Source organism: Lissotriton vulgaris, chromosome 5, assembly GCF_964263255.1.
Source record: "Lissotriton vulgaris chromosome 5, aLisVul1.2, whole genome shotgun sequence".
Taxonomy (NCBI): Eukaryota; Metazoa; Chordata; class Amphibia; order Caudata; family Salamandridae; genus Lissotriton; species Lissotriton vulgaris.
The window spans coordinates 481,277,464-481,294,093 of record NC_141693.1 but is presented as its reverse complement, the minus strand read 5'-3'; the positions used below and the strand labels follow the sequence as shown (position 1 = coordinate 481,294,093).

The window sequence follows — 16,630 nt, the reverse complement described above, 5'->3', positions numbered from 1 at the left end:
TTCCAATTTCTGTAGCACATATGTCTTTGAGATTCCACACCATATTTAATTTTGTGTGAGTTTATTTCCTGTCAGCGCTCCGCAGCAGAACTGTGGCTATTCACAGGGTTGTTCTGTGTCTGCAAGACTCTAAATACAAGTCTATTACACTTTGATTTGTAAGAACCTGGGGTACTTTCAACCTGTTATGCAGTTACTAATTTTAAGACTTTTGTGCTGTAACAGCAAAAAGCAAGAGAGCAAAAAAAGAAGTATTAGGAGACTCTCAGATCATTATGTTCCCATTAGGAAGCTCAGGTCAGCAAGCAAACATTGTCTTACTGTTCCCAGGTTTAAAAGGATGAGATGGAGCAGGAGATCCTTTTCAATGGCTGCAGCCAAATTGTGGAACTCTCTCCCTGAGGAAATTTCGGGACAACGTTCACACACTCTTTTTCGAAAGATGTTTAAGACCTGGTTGTTCCCTTAGATGTCTGTCCGAGTGTGTCTTTTCTTCCTGCTTATAGCTCTGCTGTCAGTGCCTTGACGCCTTTGGGCTAAGTTAGCACTCTACAAATATTATAGTCATTCATTCATTCATTAAAACCCAAGATATTTTATAACAAGCGCGTGTCTGCCTTGTATAGTTGAAGCGCGCAGTGAAACTAAAAGCTGAATTAAGCGCGTGGTGGGAACGTGTAAGCGCACGGTGGGAGCGTGTGAGGCAGAGAGGAAATGCCATGCGCGGGCACAACGCCTGTCCGTGCGCACACATGGTTTGTCTCCCTTCGCGCACCAAACCGACAATAATAGTGTTGCCACGGCGAAGCAGCACATGGGCTGCATTCACTAGGTGAGACCTAAAAACAGAGAAGAATCTATCATCTGAATTGTTTCCAGCTCAGGGCTAGTACTGTGAATAAAAATCAAGCAATGGATTCTGCTTCTTGAATTTAGAGTCTGGTTGGTGGAACTCTGAGCCCCTGAGGGTACACAAGCCCTACCTCTATCAGCCTTGTGGCAGAGTGCTCGCTGCATTGTGAGTTTCCTCACTGCTCTATCTTGGTATTGTCCCCAAACTGCTCTCGCTGACACGGCAGGAGCATTTTCGATGGACTGTATTGCTATAGGATTGCCATGTCATGGCGGCTTCCTCAGCATTTTAATTTTTGGTTTTGCCTAAAAAATAAAACCCAAAGGAGAGGTGTCATAAGGTGGGTCTTTTGACGCCAAATTGCAGACAAGGGGTTTCCAATGGTAGATCTAGCTGAGGCTCAACAATTAGTATTCTACTACATTTCTGAGTTTTTAAATTCGTCCTGCAAAGATACTGAATCGGGATTATTGACAACTATTACATTGTCAAGGTTAGCATATATTTATGCAATTATAAATGTCTATTGCCTTGCTGACACCTATTGGATTTGCCAATGCTTGTTTATATTAGAGTGGGCCTGGCAGCTTCTTAAAAATAAAGTTTAACAAAATTCATGACATAACAAAACAAGCATTGACAAAGCCAAAAGCCTGACTTCTAAAGCCATACTTATTGGCTTTTCTAATTCTTGTTTTACATAGAAATTGTGGAATTAGTATCCATAACTCTTTTTAGAGATAGGACCGGGTTGACAGCTCCTAAATGGAGGAGCCTTACTACTTACTATAAAGGTTCATGGGATGTCAACTGAAGCAGAGGTAGCATGGATGCGGTCATTCTCCGCTGGTGTCCTATATTTGTATTTAGAAGTGTTCTATGTTTCTATTCCACATGTTGAGTGGCTCAGAGTATGAGAGCATATGATGTATATACTCAGCGTGGGGACACTCCTTCTGGAGTAACCATGCACTTTATAAACCTTTATAAACCTCTCAACATGTATGGGTACAAGATTTTCCTGCAGAAGGGTTGAGTTGTCAGAGGAGGGCTATGCTAGTTGCCCACTTCTGGTTTTCTAAGCAAGTTCTGGGTTGAATGTGTATTGTTGAGGTGAGTCAGATATGTAAGTGCTGAGTGTTCATGCACAGGACACCTTTGGACCTGGTGTAGGTAGTGTGTTTTATTATACCACATATTCATGGCTTGCAAGATATCTCGGAATTGAGTTCTGACCTTGTTGGTATTGTACACTAAGAATATTTTAACTGAATGTTTAATTACACGATATTGCACTTGTTGAGCATATGTGATGTACAAGTGGCTGTGTGTGTAATTTAGGATATGTGTGCGTGTCTTTTGCAACCTTCAGTTTGTATACGATGAATTAAATATAGGCCTTGCTCAGTGTGTATGATTATGAGGTTAATTGATCAGTGAGTTTCTGGAGAACACGTCGCCGGGTGTGACTGATTCTTGAGTTGGCTTGTGTTAATTTTCCAGCACGCATGTGGATTCTTAGTTGGTGGTGCTTTTCAAGGTGCATGTGTTACATTCCCTTTGAATGTGTGCACCTCTGGCTGGGCAGTTGCCGGGCAGGGTTGGACTTTGAGAGTGCCAGGAAGGTGGCCCTAAAGGCCAGTGTGTGGGCCGGTTTTTTGACCGTTTTCTGGTGGCCTGCTTCATGGTCTGGTTGGCAGGTGTTTACTGGAAACTTCCCTTGTATTACCACAAACTCACAAAGACCATTTGTAGCAAGCAAAAATGCATTGTCTCCTACACCTTGTAAAACACCTGTACATCGCGTCTTTACAAGTTAAACACCGCCCGTACTGCAAATGTGTTTGATTCGATAGTGGGGCCACTTTTAGTTTTTTGTGCCTGGGCCTATTTTCTGTCTCAGTCTGACCCTGGTGCTCTGTACGGTTACTAGATGTGTGCATTTTTGCTTGAGCATCTGTAGCACCCCATAGGTTGAAATACTGTTCGTGGTGCAGTCTGGGTGTACTAGGGTTTCCTGTTAAGTGTGTTTACAGCTTAGCATAGCGCCTGCTTTGTGAGTGTGTCTGGCGCTGCACATTAAATATGATTCTCTGTGTTATTTGGCGCTTTAGTATCGGAGATTGTTAAATGTTGCATCTTTCCTTATGTTTGTGTTACTTTTAAGATTGCTGTAGTGACATATCCTGCAAACTAAAATGTCTATTGTGTGTGCTGTTTCTAGGTGTAATGTATTCGTGTCCCTGTGTATGCTCTGTTCCATTAGTAAGAGTTGGTCAGGTCGCCTAGGGCTGAGTCAGAAGCAATGAAAAGTGTTCAGAGGAGAGTAGTTACTGCATCCATATTAGGCATCTCAATTGTCTTCACTCTATATGTAATTATACCACTTTGCGATGATTTGTGTCTGTTGCAATAACCCAACAAAAGGGTGAGGGACACCATGTGCGGCAAGGTGGAGCTATTCCAGAAAACAAATTAAATCTCAATTTCCCCTTTAACAAAACTGACGTATAACACATTATTGTCTTCTCCTTCTTTTTAGACATGCAAAAATGAACATCCAAGCACATACATGGATTATGCTTACCAGCAGTCACATATTTCTGTATCCTTCTCTGTCCCATCAACCAATGGCTGTGCCTAATCCCAACTCTGGTATTCACAGCTTGAAACTACAAAGGGTGAGCTTGTAAAATAGTCATCAAACATGGAGCCATAGGACAGACGTGGATGTAGGACCTACATTTGTGAGTCACCTACTAGCCCAATGCCTGCTTCAGTGCCATCTTCTTGTTGATTTTTCCTGTTAATCACTTGTTCTAGCTGCCCAAACAGCATTTGTCCTAAATGTTATGTTGTTCCAGTGCCAGGTTAAGCTTGTGTGTTGCCCAAAGGTTTTGCCAGAGGGTCTTTGTGTCCTTTCTGCCCTTCCTCCTGCCAGTCCGTTTGGAGAGGAGCCATGTCTTGAGGTTTGACCATGTCAGCATCCGCCTCCTCCGCCAAGTAATGCCCAAGTGCTCTTTAATCCTTCCTCTTTTTTTGATGCGGGATTTGGCCCAGATTTGCACTATGAACCTTCTTAAACTCTTCGGGGCTGATTCACAGCACTAATTTAAGACAAAATCCTAAACTTACTACTTTTGGTATTCACAGAAGTTAGGATTTTGTCTTAAGACAGACTTAAGACAGACTTAAGACAGAATCCTAACTTAAGTCTGTCTTAAGACAAAATCCTAACTTCTGTGAATACCAAAAGTAGTAAGTTTAGGATTTTGTCTTAAGTTAGTTCTGTGAATCGGGCCCTTCGTGTATTAATTACCTGTAGTTAAAACCCCTGATTTATACAAGAGACCTTACCCACGAGTACGAGACAAAAACAAAAAATCAGCATTCCAAACATTTCTGTGATTCCATCACTTCATACCACCTCAAAAGCGAAAATCCGTGAACTGCACCTCAGAGCCAAGACACCATCCCCACAAACCAAGACGAACATAATGTCCACCAACAGACAGCAGACCTTAAGCCCTTTCATACTCTCTACTCCCACTATATGAAACTGGTCACGACCAGTGGCCCACCTGGCTCCTTGTCGGATACTCATCCTCCTTAAGACTTCACATTTGCTGCCTTTCCACACTATTTTGTGTTAGTGCCTACCATTCACCTATGGTTTTTGCCTCTGACAATGTTTTTTTTACATTATGCATACAACCATTTACCAGTGTATTACTTACTTTTTTCTATATTATTTTGTGATAGTGTGTTTTGTTCATATATCCCCTATAAATACCCTACATCTATTATGATATAGTGTCTTGCTTGGGAATAGTGTTCGTTACAGGTGTACAGTACTTCAACAACTCCCATGAGATTCTTCACATGGTATCGGATGGAATGAGAATGTCCTCACAGGGTAAACTGCAAGTGAAACTGTGATATTTGCTAACATTACTTGGGATCTGTTCTATTGTAGCATAGCTTTCAATAAAGGACTCTAATAACACTAGTCCAGAGGTTTTGTGCGTGTAAAGCCTCCTGGAAATGTGTAAGAGGAACTCATAAAAATGCACCTGCTATGTCTGGCAGGGTCGTCTATTCCTAGCATGGGTCCATTCAATGTACGCCAGGAGAGGTTTACCGGACACCGGTCCATTATATCCACTCCAGATGTAAAGTTGATGTACTTGCATTGCTTTGATATCCAAGGGAAATGAACTGCTTGTGACCATGACTGGCTTGGCAACTTGAGGACATCCTAGTCACTACAAATGCAGTCAACCCAGCAATAACTATTATCAATATTTCCCTATCCACGTGCTCCTACTTTGGCGACCTAGAGAGCTTATTCATCAGGCCTTCCATCAAGAAGAAAAACCTAAAAAGCTAGCAGATCCACCCATCTACCAAATCATCTCCAAAAGCCAGTTTAATGAAAACCGAAAGAGCAACTTTCATTCAAATCTCCAACTGTGTGGAAACATTAATCTGCTGTCTAATCATACAGGTGTCTATCCTGGCAGAGACAGTAAATCTGCCCTGATCACAGTCGGGGATGGCCTGAAGACCACTTCTGAATAGAAATGGTGTTATAGTGTTCCTGCGGTATGTATGATTGACCAACTGCTGTCCTTGACACAAGGCGCCACAATTACTCCTAGTTGAGTCTAGAACAAGTCAGCAACTTCTAGAACAATATATCGTTCTACTTTTTCAACTGAGCAAGTATTACTTCACATCCAGCTCCTTTCTCATTTGCCTTTTTCTGCACATTGGCTGTGGGTACCTTAAGGCAACATCATCTCTCCACTTCTCTTCAATGCCCAGCCTAACCAGCTACTGGGCATATACAATCCTCAACTTAACTTACAAAACATTTAGACAGCTGACATACAGATCATCCTGAAACTGGTAGAACCACCTGACCTATGAGTTTTGTGAGCTGACCACTGACTTGAGCTGCAGATTAAATGAATTCTGCACTCTTCGGAAAAATATTTCATAACCTGTGGAGAATCAAAGCATTACCAGCCCTTCTCTATCTGGCACATCTAATGAGGTAAGGTACCTGTGACTGATTATGTGCTAGAACTATCACTCATCCCTTAAGTGACCCATCTTACTAGAATCCCCTTATATAACAAGCAAACTTTGACACATCTGGCATCTAGCTTCCTAAAGTTGCTCCAGGATACCAACTCCCTTGATTTGTCCCATCTGAACAGTCTAAAGGACAACTCTTTCTATACTAAGACTTTAACAAATCCAAAATGCAGCAGCCTCACAGCTAATCGAACTATTCCTACATGATCACATCACATCAGCCAACTTCGCAGGCTGCCTATGGATGGCTTCTTCTCATTCATAACACCCAGCTTTGCTCAAACAGCAATCTTCACCAATAGCCCACCCTTCACTCATAACAATTCAAAGAAATGTGTAGAACAGAACTCTAACTTGGCATTCATGCTGACCAACTCACCTTACAAGAAGTCATACATTGATGGGACCTCATTCTCTTAATTAACAGAAAAAATCCAAGGAACGCCGTCTTAGTAAGGTGGAGAAATGCCTAAGACCAACTAAATTTCAGGAAGGCTGTTAAGACCTATCTCTACTGCAACAGATGATCGAAGATAATATACTTTCAAGAAGCAGAACGAATCTCCCACACAAGTATCGTCGAGCCGATCACATGCATAGCTTTCTATTCACTCCTCTTTCACCCACTCTACATAAGAGTGCTGTTACATGATCTTGTAACATAATAAGATCACGACTCTTGTCATCACACACATCCAAACTCTCCACCCAGTGGGCATACCAGCATCACACCCCTCTATTCGTATGCAATGCTACTCTGTAAGCTACACTTTCTGTCATTTCTCTGGCCTCTACTTCACGCTCAAATGAAGCTACCTGTGACACAATAGGAGCACCAGTCTGGTCATTTTGCGACAACAAAACACTTTCAACATAGGCCACACCCAAAATCCATACACTTCTTAAGAAGTGTAGTCAACACAGTAAAGTGATTTTTGTCTACAAAAGCAATTAAGTACTTTGTCAGGAATGTGGAGCATTATATACATTTAACCACAATGCAATACAGTTGAAATGTCTGTCCCTGGATGAGAATCAGAATGTGTGCACTTGTATTTTTCAAAATGAACTCTCTATTGAATGCATAATATCTTACCTGGATTGTTGGAAGGTGCTCCTAGCTCAAAATTGTGAAGTAGTCAGCACCATCCGATGGACACATGCGTGAAATTTAATTCAGGAGTTCTATAGACAGGCAATAAGTGGGAAAACTCTTTTCATGGTCACCTCGCTGCATAAACTGCATAAACTCTAAGAATGGGTTTGTGGTTTTATACTGGGATGGAGTTAAATGGGATAGGGAGTAGGCATGAAAGTCAATTACGTGTACTACTCCAGCGCTGTTTCACTCCATAGGAGTACAGGTGACTGAATTTGTTTGACAGTCTAAAGCGAGGGGAATGACACTCTTTCTTGGTCCTCTGCTTCAACTTCTTTGAACCTAAAGCTGGAGTCTAGGGCCCAGATTTACCAAACTGTCACACAACCAAAGTTGCTGCGCAGCATTGCGTGGCAGGGAGAAAGCAAGAAAGCGCCATATCTACAGAGATATGACACTATCCTGCTCTCGTCCTACTGCTGGCTCACAATAAGGCTGCAGACCGCCACATACACAACTTTGCACGGTAATGCAAAGGTATCTGAGCAAGTCTAGTAGGGCTTATACTGGAAGGATACTCTTCCGTACAAAATACTATACTTAGACTAAGTATAGAACTTTTCCCACTGTGGATGTGTGCTGTACAGAGGAGCTTCAAAGTAGTGTTATTTTCTGCTGAAAAAATAAAACATGCTTATTGTTGTTAGTATACAGGGGTTTCAGTAAAATAAAGGGGTCGATGCAACGGAATGCCCATGTACCACCTGTTAGAACCGGCTGTCTCTAGTTGGCAGAGGTATGCACTTCTGACAAATAGGGACACACCTTTTCTAGTCAGGGCAAGGGGATCACACCCTTCGATAACCCCTGCTCACCCCCTTGGTAGCTTGGCAGAGCAGACAGGCTTATCTCAGAGGTTGTGTGTTAAGCATTTATGACCACATACAGTAATAAAGTGAATACACTACAAATGGACACAACACAGTAGTATTATAAAAATAAGTATTTTTATATAAGGCTTAGCACAAGACCAAATAACGACAAAAAATGTACACAATCTTAATAAATACTCTGGGAAGGGAAAAGGGATAGTTCAAAGGTAATTTCTTCGTTAGCACAAAAGTCTTTAGTATCCAAGTAAATCTTCTTCTTGGCAATACAGTTCTTAGCAACAGGGTAACCCACACGGGGGCTACACGACGTCGAGGAAAAGTTAATCCAAAGGTTCGGCGTCGACCGCGAGGAGCGCTCCGTCGAGCCCGGAGTCACACGGACCCCCAACAACACAGTACCTTTAGGAAAATGAAGCACACGATGATCAGCGGCGTCGAGCAATCCGGCGTCGCGTCTTCGGTGTCGATCAGGCCTCAGCAGGCGTCGTTGTCGATGATGCGGTTGCACAGAGTGAGCAGCGCTCACGGCGTCGAGAGGGCACACAGTTGATGGGATCAGCAGCGGTGCGGACACGAGGTCCCTTGGAGCTGGAGCCGTACTCCCACTCACTGCCATTGCTGCTGGCGTCGGTCGGGCCCGGCGGCCGGTCGTCGAGGAAGCGGGACACTGGGGCCGTTACCCACTATTTCGAGCTGGATTCGGCGACGTCCGTCGGCGTCGAGGTTGCCGGCTCTTTCAGAAGTGCTGGATTCACAGTTCCAGCAAAATAGCACTTTAAGCAGATGAAGTCCTTTAGCCCTGTGACTTCAGCAGGAGACTGGCACTCTTCCAGTCCTTGGAGATTTTCTTAGCAAGCGTGAGAGTACACACACAGTTCCTCTCTCCTGGTTCCTTGGCAAAAATAAAGAAGCACTGCAGGATTCCCCCCAGCAAACAGCACACTGGCAGAAGGGGTAGGCAAGTCCTCAGATCAGCAGGCCTCTTGTCCTTGGTTACAGGGTTCCTTGTCAGAAGTGATCTGATTTCGTAGTTCAGGGGTCCTTCTCTTATACCCCTTTCCGGCTTTGATCCCTTTGTCCATGCAGGGGAATTTCCCAACATCCTGGGTCTGTTGTGGGTGGAGCCAGGCAGAAGCACCTGGCTTATTCACTGAGCAGGGCTGGGTCCTCAGACGCCCAGCAGGAGGTGGAGCCAGCATTGTCACTGGCAGGAGCAGAGCTATCGGCCTCCTGGCAGGAGGTGGGGCTAGGATCGTCCATGGCAGGCACAGAGCCATCAGTCGCTTGGCAGGAGGTGGAGCCAGCATTGTTTCAGGCAGGGCAGGCTATCAGCAACTACTCTCCCCCTACTCTCAACGCAAATGTCCCACTCATCCCACACTGACTCATCCAGACCTCTGGAGCCACCCAGCTCCTGTCACACACACGCAAGACCAGCAGAAACCAGATATGGTTAGACAAGAAAATAGACACTTTCTAAAAGTGCTATTTTCGAACCCAGAGCCCAAAAACCATCCATACCAACGGATGCGTAATTAAACCCCGAGTTCAGGGATACCAAACTCGACATTGCACCATGCTCCCCGAGCCAACTAGGATCATAGCATTAATAATCCTGGCGGCCCATTCTAACTAATGGAGAGCAGGCTACCTCGCAATAGTGAAGAACGAAGATGGCTGTAATTCACTATTAGGACATGCCAACTTGGTCAGGCGTGTCCTACCTTATACTTACAATGCACCCTGCCCGTGGGCCTACCATAGGGGTGGCTAACATGAAGTCAAGGGAAGGTTTGAGGGGCTGGCAAGTAGGTATACTCGCGCAGCCTGCGTGACAGCAACAGGCTGCACGTGGGTCTCGCAATGACCGACCCGTAGACATTCTTTTACGAGGCCGCTCTTTGTGGGTGGCACAACACGTGCTGCAAGCCCACGAGCGGCATTTGGTTTTACAAGCCTTGGCACTCCTGGTGCACTAGACTAGGGACTGACAGTAAACCAAATAAGCCAAACATGGATACAATAGATACATCAATTTAACCTAGGGAGCACTTGCGCTATGGCACTGATCAGCAGTGACACCACGCCCAAAGCATATACCAGCAAAACATCGAAAAACAGTGGAGGCAAACAGAAAAAATGGAGGAGAGACTCAAGCCAATGATGTCAGGTCTAACACCACCCATGGAACTTGTGCAGTTATGCAAAATAGCTCTTTGTACTGCTTCGTGTTACTTTCACGGTACAAAAGGGGGTGGTGATGGACGGAGCATCTGAATCAATCAAACACTCACACCCAGTCAAAAGATCTGGGTTTAATCCATCATCGTTCTTTAGCCCACTCTGCCACCCCAGTTCAAACATGGCTATATGCAAATCAGTCTGACCCTGTGCCTCATGGGAACAGTCCAGCCCGAACTACCAAGCCATGTCTTGCCTGGACCGGAAACAAGCTTCCGAGGACCGGTTTCTGGTATTCCAGCCGTCTTCAACCCGGCTTGCTTGAATCCAGTGGCAAAGTGAGCAAGGGACTCACATCTGAGCCTACCCTGCTACACTTATGGAGGCCAAAAGCGGTACAAAAGGGGGTGGTGATGGATGGGGCATCTGAATCAATCGTGTTACTTTCAGGCAACTTTCCAGTTTTGTGCTGGAAAGTAAATCATATAAAAACATGTGGACCATGTTTAACTCACTTTTGTGATGCAAACCCAGTGAAAGAGGCTTTTAAATATGGCCCCAGGTGTGGTCATAGAGGACAGCAACTGTCCAGCTCATCCATTGCTGAAATGCACCAAGAGCAGAGCAGGCGAAATAACAGGGAAGGGAAACTACACAGAGAGAGCTCTGACGTGGCCAGTGATACACAATTGTGGCTTGGTGCACTCATACAAAAAAGAGTGCTGCACAGATTCCTTTGGAATACAAGTGTGAGAGTTCCGATCTTGTCAAAGTTTGCCAAGGTCAAATCCATGAGTGACATAATTGAACAAGAGCTCCCTTTGAGTGCACAGATTAACATAATCTGTTCTACATGCTTTTACATTTTACAAACTCTCAGAAGAACTCACGTTTCTCCCGAAAGAGCATCATGCTGATGTGGTAGTTTCCTCTGCTTGGTGGAAGCTGGTCATTGTAAAAGTTTGCATGTGGGTCTACCAGCCTTTGCTTTGGCACAGCTGTAGGGTAAAATGTTGCTACTGGCCTAATCTTACCCGAAAAATAACTCTTTCCGTGCTGATGACGGAACTGCTCCGTCATCAGCCGCGGTAGCGCTGTGCTGATGACGGAGCGGTTCCGTCATGGCCCGCCTGATGCCCCTGCGCGGCGCGTTCTATTTAGCGGGCGGGGCCATGACGGAACCGCTCCATCATCAGCACAGCTCAACCGAGGGTGGTGACGGAGCGGTTCCATCACCAGCATGAGCGTGCCGTGCGCCCCCCCCGCCCCCTTAGCGCTGCGGCGGAATAGGCGCCGCAGCGAAGAGGTTAATATTATTTGTCACATGCTGATAGAGTACTCCTTCGACTTGCTGTGGAGCAGCGAATCCATTAAAGTGTATTTGTCAATGCATGCATGTCTCTACAGTTTTGAATTTAAGATCAGTTCACTATGTTCCTCCCCTGTGTTTCTGCCTGTTCTCTCTAATTTTGAAAGAATGCTACTGCTGAGGGTCCCTAGGAAAAAGTGCACAGACAGGAGGGAGGTCTCTCAGACACCTAAGACTTAAACTCCGGTCCTTCTCACTCTGTGTGACCATTTTCTAAGCTCCTTCCTTCACAGCCTCTTATTGTACATGCACTTTATAAAGAAATCAAATCAAGATCAAACCAAACACTAAGGATGGGTCAATTATACAGCATCGTAAATCAAAGGAGGTGATAGCTGAGAGGAACGAGACTCCTATTCCATGGCTCGGTGCCCTCTAAAGTAGTCTATACTGACAATCTCACCTGTGCTGTGGGGTTTGGGAGCTAAGCAATTGGCTACCATTCTGGTTGACGCAGTCCACAAGCACCTGTAGCGTCCAAGGTCTACAATGTTGAAGATAAATCCCTGTGGCACTCAAGGGTGGGCGAGGGAGCCGGGGCTATGGAAGTGTTTAGCAGATTTAAATTTGACAGACCACCAGTTGTCACTCCTGTCCACCTTTTAGGCACATTTACATCATCAATGTTACTAGATTTGGTCGATCTGAATTCTTACTGGGAGCCTCAATCCATGACTAGGGTAATAGCAGGAGGTAATGCCACTAGAGAGTTACAATATTGCAGGTGGGTTTCTGCCCCCACCCTGAGTGTGGTACCTTCCTAATCCAGGTTCCTCTACCTGTCAAGCGGTGTTACCTTCTCAATAATAGTTCTACCCACTGAACAGGGGATGCCCTGGTACTACCACATTTGTATCCCGCATTCTGAGGTGCAAAACTTGTAATCTTGCTTTTTAACTCACACACATTTCAACGGGTATTATCTTGTGAAATTTGTGTGGAGAAAAACTGTCAAGGCAGTACGAAATTTGCAATCTACTTGTGCCTGACTCTGCATTACTGGTCTCTGAATCTCTACTGTTAGGGATAACTGGCTACTTTTTACACAAGGTTGTAATGAATGGCACTGCCATGAGATCGCTTGATGTCATTCATTCGGCAATGGAGTCTTTTTTTGCCCCGTCTAATCCAATGAAGGCCCTAAGGTGGAATTGAAATTGTCAAATTGCAGACATAACTCTTCATATGTAGAGGAAAGGATGTCTGCGCAGACATGAAGTAGAAAGAAATGCAGTGCCCATGCCCCAAATCAACTGCAAAGCCTATCTACCTTGTAAAGATAATGGATGTCTTTATTTCAGAAAACTGAACATAATATTTGAATAAATTACCTTGTGAACATCCAGTGAGCACGTCAGGCTGAAACTCCTTTCTTTTTGATTTAAAAGTTGGATCCAGCTCCTCTGCAATATTTTTAGGCACCAGCTGCCTGCAAAATGATGAAATCGAGTAAAATATATTAACAAACAATTCATAAAGAGTTTGTGCACCTGTGGCATTCATCAAAGAAGTATGACAGTCTTCAGAGTTCAATCAATTGAAAAACTATCACATAAAAGCATTCAGGGGCATATTACCAAGCAATAGCGATAATTATCGCTATTGCTTGGTTAGAGACAAACATTTACCGCAGCGCTGCGGCGATTTTTACCGCAAATAAACTTGGTATTACCAAGGTTTAACGCACATGCGGTAAAAATCGCCGCAAAGCATGAATATCGCTGAAAAGTCCGCGATATTCATGCATTAGCGAGCTAATGCTCTTAGCCATGTTATCCACCTCCCATTGGATAACATGGCTAAGAACTGCTCAGGGCAGGTGTTAGCTTTTGGAGATATTCCCGCTTAGCGCGAATATCTCCAATAGTGGAAAAGTGTGGCTCAAGTGGTGGGAGCGGCAGACCCTGATGCAGAGGTCTGGCCCGGACCAGGGTTCAATTCCCCGCCTCTGCGGGTCTTGGGCTCAAATTTCCCCGGGCCTGACAATTCTCGCCTCGGTGCCTATTCCAATCATGGAGTCCCACTCTGTAACTCTGGGCAATAGCTTGCTTAATCTCCACAACGGCCCCTCGCAGCGGGATGCCTGGCTTTCACCTTGGGGATGCCCAGTAATGGGTTATCTCGCAGGGGACTACCAGGACGGGTTCCCTAAGCAAGCGCTGGGACGCTTTCGGGCAGCCATGCGCTCTACAAATCAAATTTCATTTCATTTCATTTCATAGTTGGTAAAAGGAGATAGCGATGTTAGCGACTGTTTTCAGTCTCTAACATCTTGGCACGCCCACTTTGCATCTCATTAGTGATAAATATCACTGACATGCAAAGTGGGGCCCAAGATGGTCGCTATCTCCTACTAGCTGTGGCTAACTGGTGTTAGCGGCAGCTAGGTAATAGGGAGATAATTTTATCTCCGCTTTCTTGGCTTTTAAAGCCAAAAAAGCGGAGATAAACCCCCTTGATAATATGCCCCTCAGTTCTTGCCTTGAAACAACTGACTTTAAGATCCACCAACTCTTCTAAGATAGTTTGCGGCTGATGGTGAATGGAATACAGTACGCAATTTCTAGTTTATTTCTGACCTCAAGGTCCACAAAACACAAAAATCAATACAAATAGTGAATAAAACCTGCGTAAAATATACAATTCATCAAATATATTGTTAGAATGTTTAATATAACTTATGATGGGGTAATAGGGTGATGTGTGTGTGTACTGAAGAAAAAAAATAATTATAACTGAATTATGATTCCGGCTCAAAAGCGCAATCCCACTGAAATTTGCCAGTGAAAGATAGCAATGCAGAAAAAACATGTTGTGCTCTCAACAGCTTTTTTGTTTCTGTGACGTTCAGAAAATGGTCCTTTGAACATGGAGGATCCATGTGTTGTGCACATTATTACCCATAACTGGCAAATTAAAGTTGTCTTGCTTGTTTGCACCAGAAGCATAACTCAAAAGTATATACCTTAGCTAGGATACTCCCAATGACCAAAGATCAGCATAATCGGTGCTTAGCAGCTACACTTGGCAACAGCAGCGGCCGGCACAGGCAAGCGCGGTGAGCAGGGATCGGCAGGGGACGGAATAGATATTATTTATTTAATTATACCTATTTCATCGTCTGTTGACTTCAGCGCCTACCCCTGCCGCACCACGTTTACCTGGGCCGGTCGTTGCTGCTGGGCAATCCCACATTTTACAAGAAGGTTAATTACAAGACTTTCTGGGAATAAATGTCAAAATTATGCACAATGGAACATACAGTTGAAAATTAATAAAGAGCACAGCTACATTATATTATGGAGTAACCCAATGCTTTCCGCAGAAATTACAAATATTTATAAGCCATGATAAGAACAAGCATTTGCAATGCAATAGGTCTCACATTTACGCAAGCTTGAGGTATTAGCATTGTAAGTGACAATGCCTTTTATTTATGTTTTGGTTTTTAAAACATGAATAAAAGACTTTGTCGTTTACAATACCAATAGCTTCAACTTGTGTAAATGAGAGACCTATTGCATTGCAAATGCTTGTTTCATTCCAGCTAATTTGCGCTGCCCTGCAGGGGAATTCCTACCTGGAGAATGACAATGCTGTCCAGAACTGCCCATTCCTTCCTGACTTCAGTGACCTTGCCTGGCCTCCACTTTTTTCCTTACTTCATCAGTACCACTTATTCAGTACTTCAAGGTAATTTTTTGCCCAAATATTCTTCTGGGGGACAGTTACGTGGTTTTACAACACAGTCAGTAAATCAAGGCCATTACACTACAAGTCTTAGCTCATAGGCACGACCACTAGAATAACGCAATATTGTGGCTGCCGCGTTCTCTGAGTATTTACATATTTTCCACGCTTGCCGCGTGATTCAGATCTTCCGTATCAGTTGCAAACATTGATTTGAGCTCAGATGGATCAAAAGAGGCTTTAAAAAGCATCAGCCGAGGTCCCCCTGAGGGACAGACTCTTTGCAAAGATTAACTGTCACCATTTCATTGCTCACAGCTGTATTCAGGTGTTGGAGTGCTGTTAATGAGGAGAAACGTTTGCCCAGACAGTACTACTGTGTTGCAAAATGACAAAATAGCAAAAGATTGCGACAGAATGCGCCATATTACGCTGAATCATTGCACCTCCTCTGTGTCTGATTACGTTTGTACCTCTCCAGTCACTGCAGCACCTGTTCTGACCTGGGTCTCAGGCACTACAACAGCTCTGCTGACCTGGTTCTCTGGCTCTACAGCAGCTATTCTGACTTGGTTCTCTGACTCTACTGCAACTCTGCTGGCCTGTTTCTCTGGCTCTACAGCAGCTCTGCTGAGCTGGTTCTCTGGCTCTACAGCAGCTCTGCTGACCTGGTTCTCTGGCTCTTTAGCAGCCTTGCTGACCTGGTTTTCTGGCTCTGGAGCAGCTCTGCTGACCTGGTTCTCTAGCTCTGGAGCAGCTCTGCTGACCTGGTTCTCAGGCTTTACAACAGCTCTGTTGTCCCGGTTCTCTGGCTCTAGGGCGGCTCTACTGACCTGGTTCCCTGGCTCTAGAGCGGCTCTGCTGACCTGGTTCTCTGGCTCTACAACAGCTTTGCTGACCTGGTTCTCTGGCTCTACAACGGCTCTGCTGACCTGGTTCTCAGGCTCTACAGCAGCTTGCTGACCTGGTTCCCTGGTTCCAGAGCGGCTCTGCTAGCCTGGTTCTCTGGCTCTAGATTGGCTCTGCTGGCCTGGTTCTCTGGATCTAGAGTGGCTCTGCTGAGCTGGTTGTCTGGCTCTAGAGCAGCTCTACTGACCCGGTTCTCAGGCTCTAGAGCGGCTCTGCTGAACTGGTTCTCTGGCTCTAGAGCAGCTCTGCTGACATGGCTCTCTGGCTCTACAGCTGTTCTACTGTCCTGGCTTTCAGGCTCTACAGTAGCTTTGCTGACCTGGTTCTCTGGCTCCACAGCAACTCTGCTGACCTGGTTCTCTGACTCTACAATGGCTCTGCTGACCTGGATCTCAGGCTCCACAGCTGCGTGCTAAAACCCTGAATACAAATACCAGACAAGCTGTGGCCATAAATATAGTGTGATAAAAATATAGTGCTTACCGACTAATGAAGAAGACCGTGTAATGTCGCAAGTAAACGATCCAGTCCTG

At 44.8% G+C, this 16,630-nt stretch overlaps 1 protein-coding gene across 1 annotated transcript in view; it reads right to left on the bottom strand.

Moving 5' to 3' along the window:
• The window catches only part of LOC147711121 (uncharacterized), a 638,193-nt gene that overhangs the window by 29,836 nt on the left and 591,727 nt on the right, over nucleotides 1-16,630 (bottom strand). Inside the window, exon 12 of the mRNA XM_086921927.1 lies at nucleotides 12,830-12,927. Coding sequence (XP_086778053.1) covers nucleotides 12,830-12,927 — 98 coding nt within the window. The remainder of the gene's footprint in view (nucleotides 1-12,829; nucleotides 12,928-16,630) is intronic.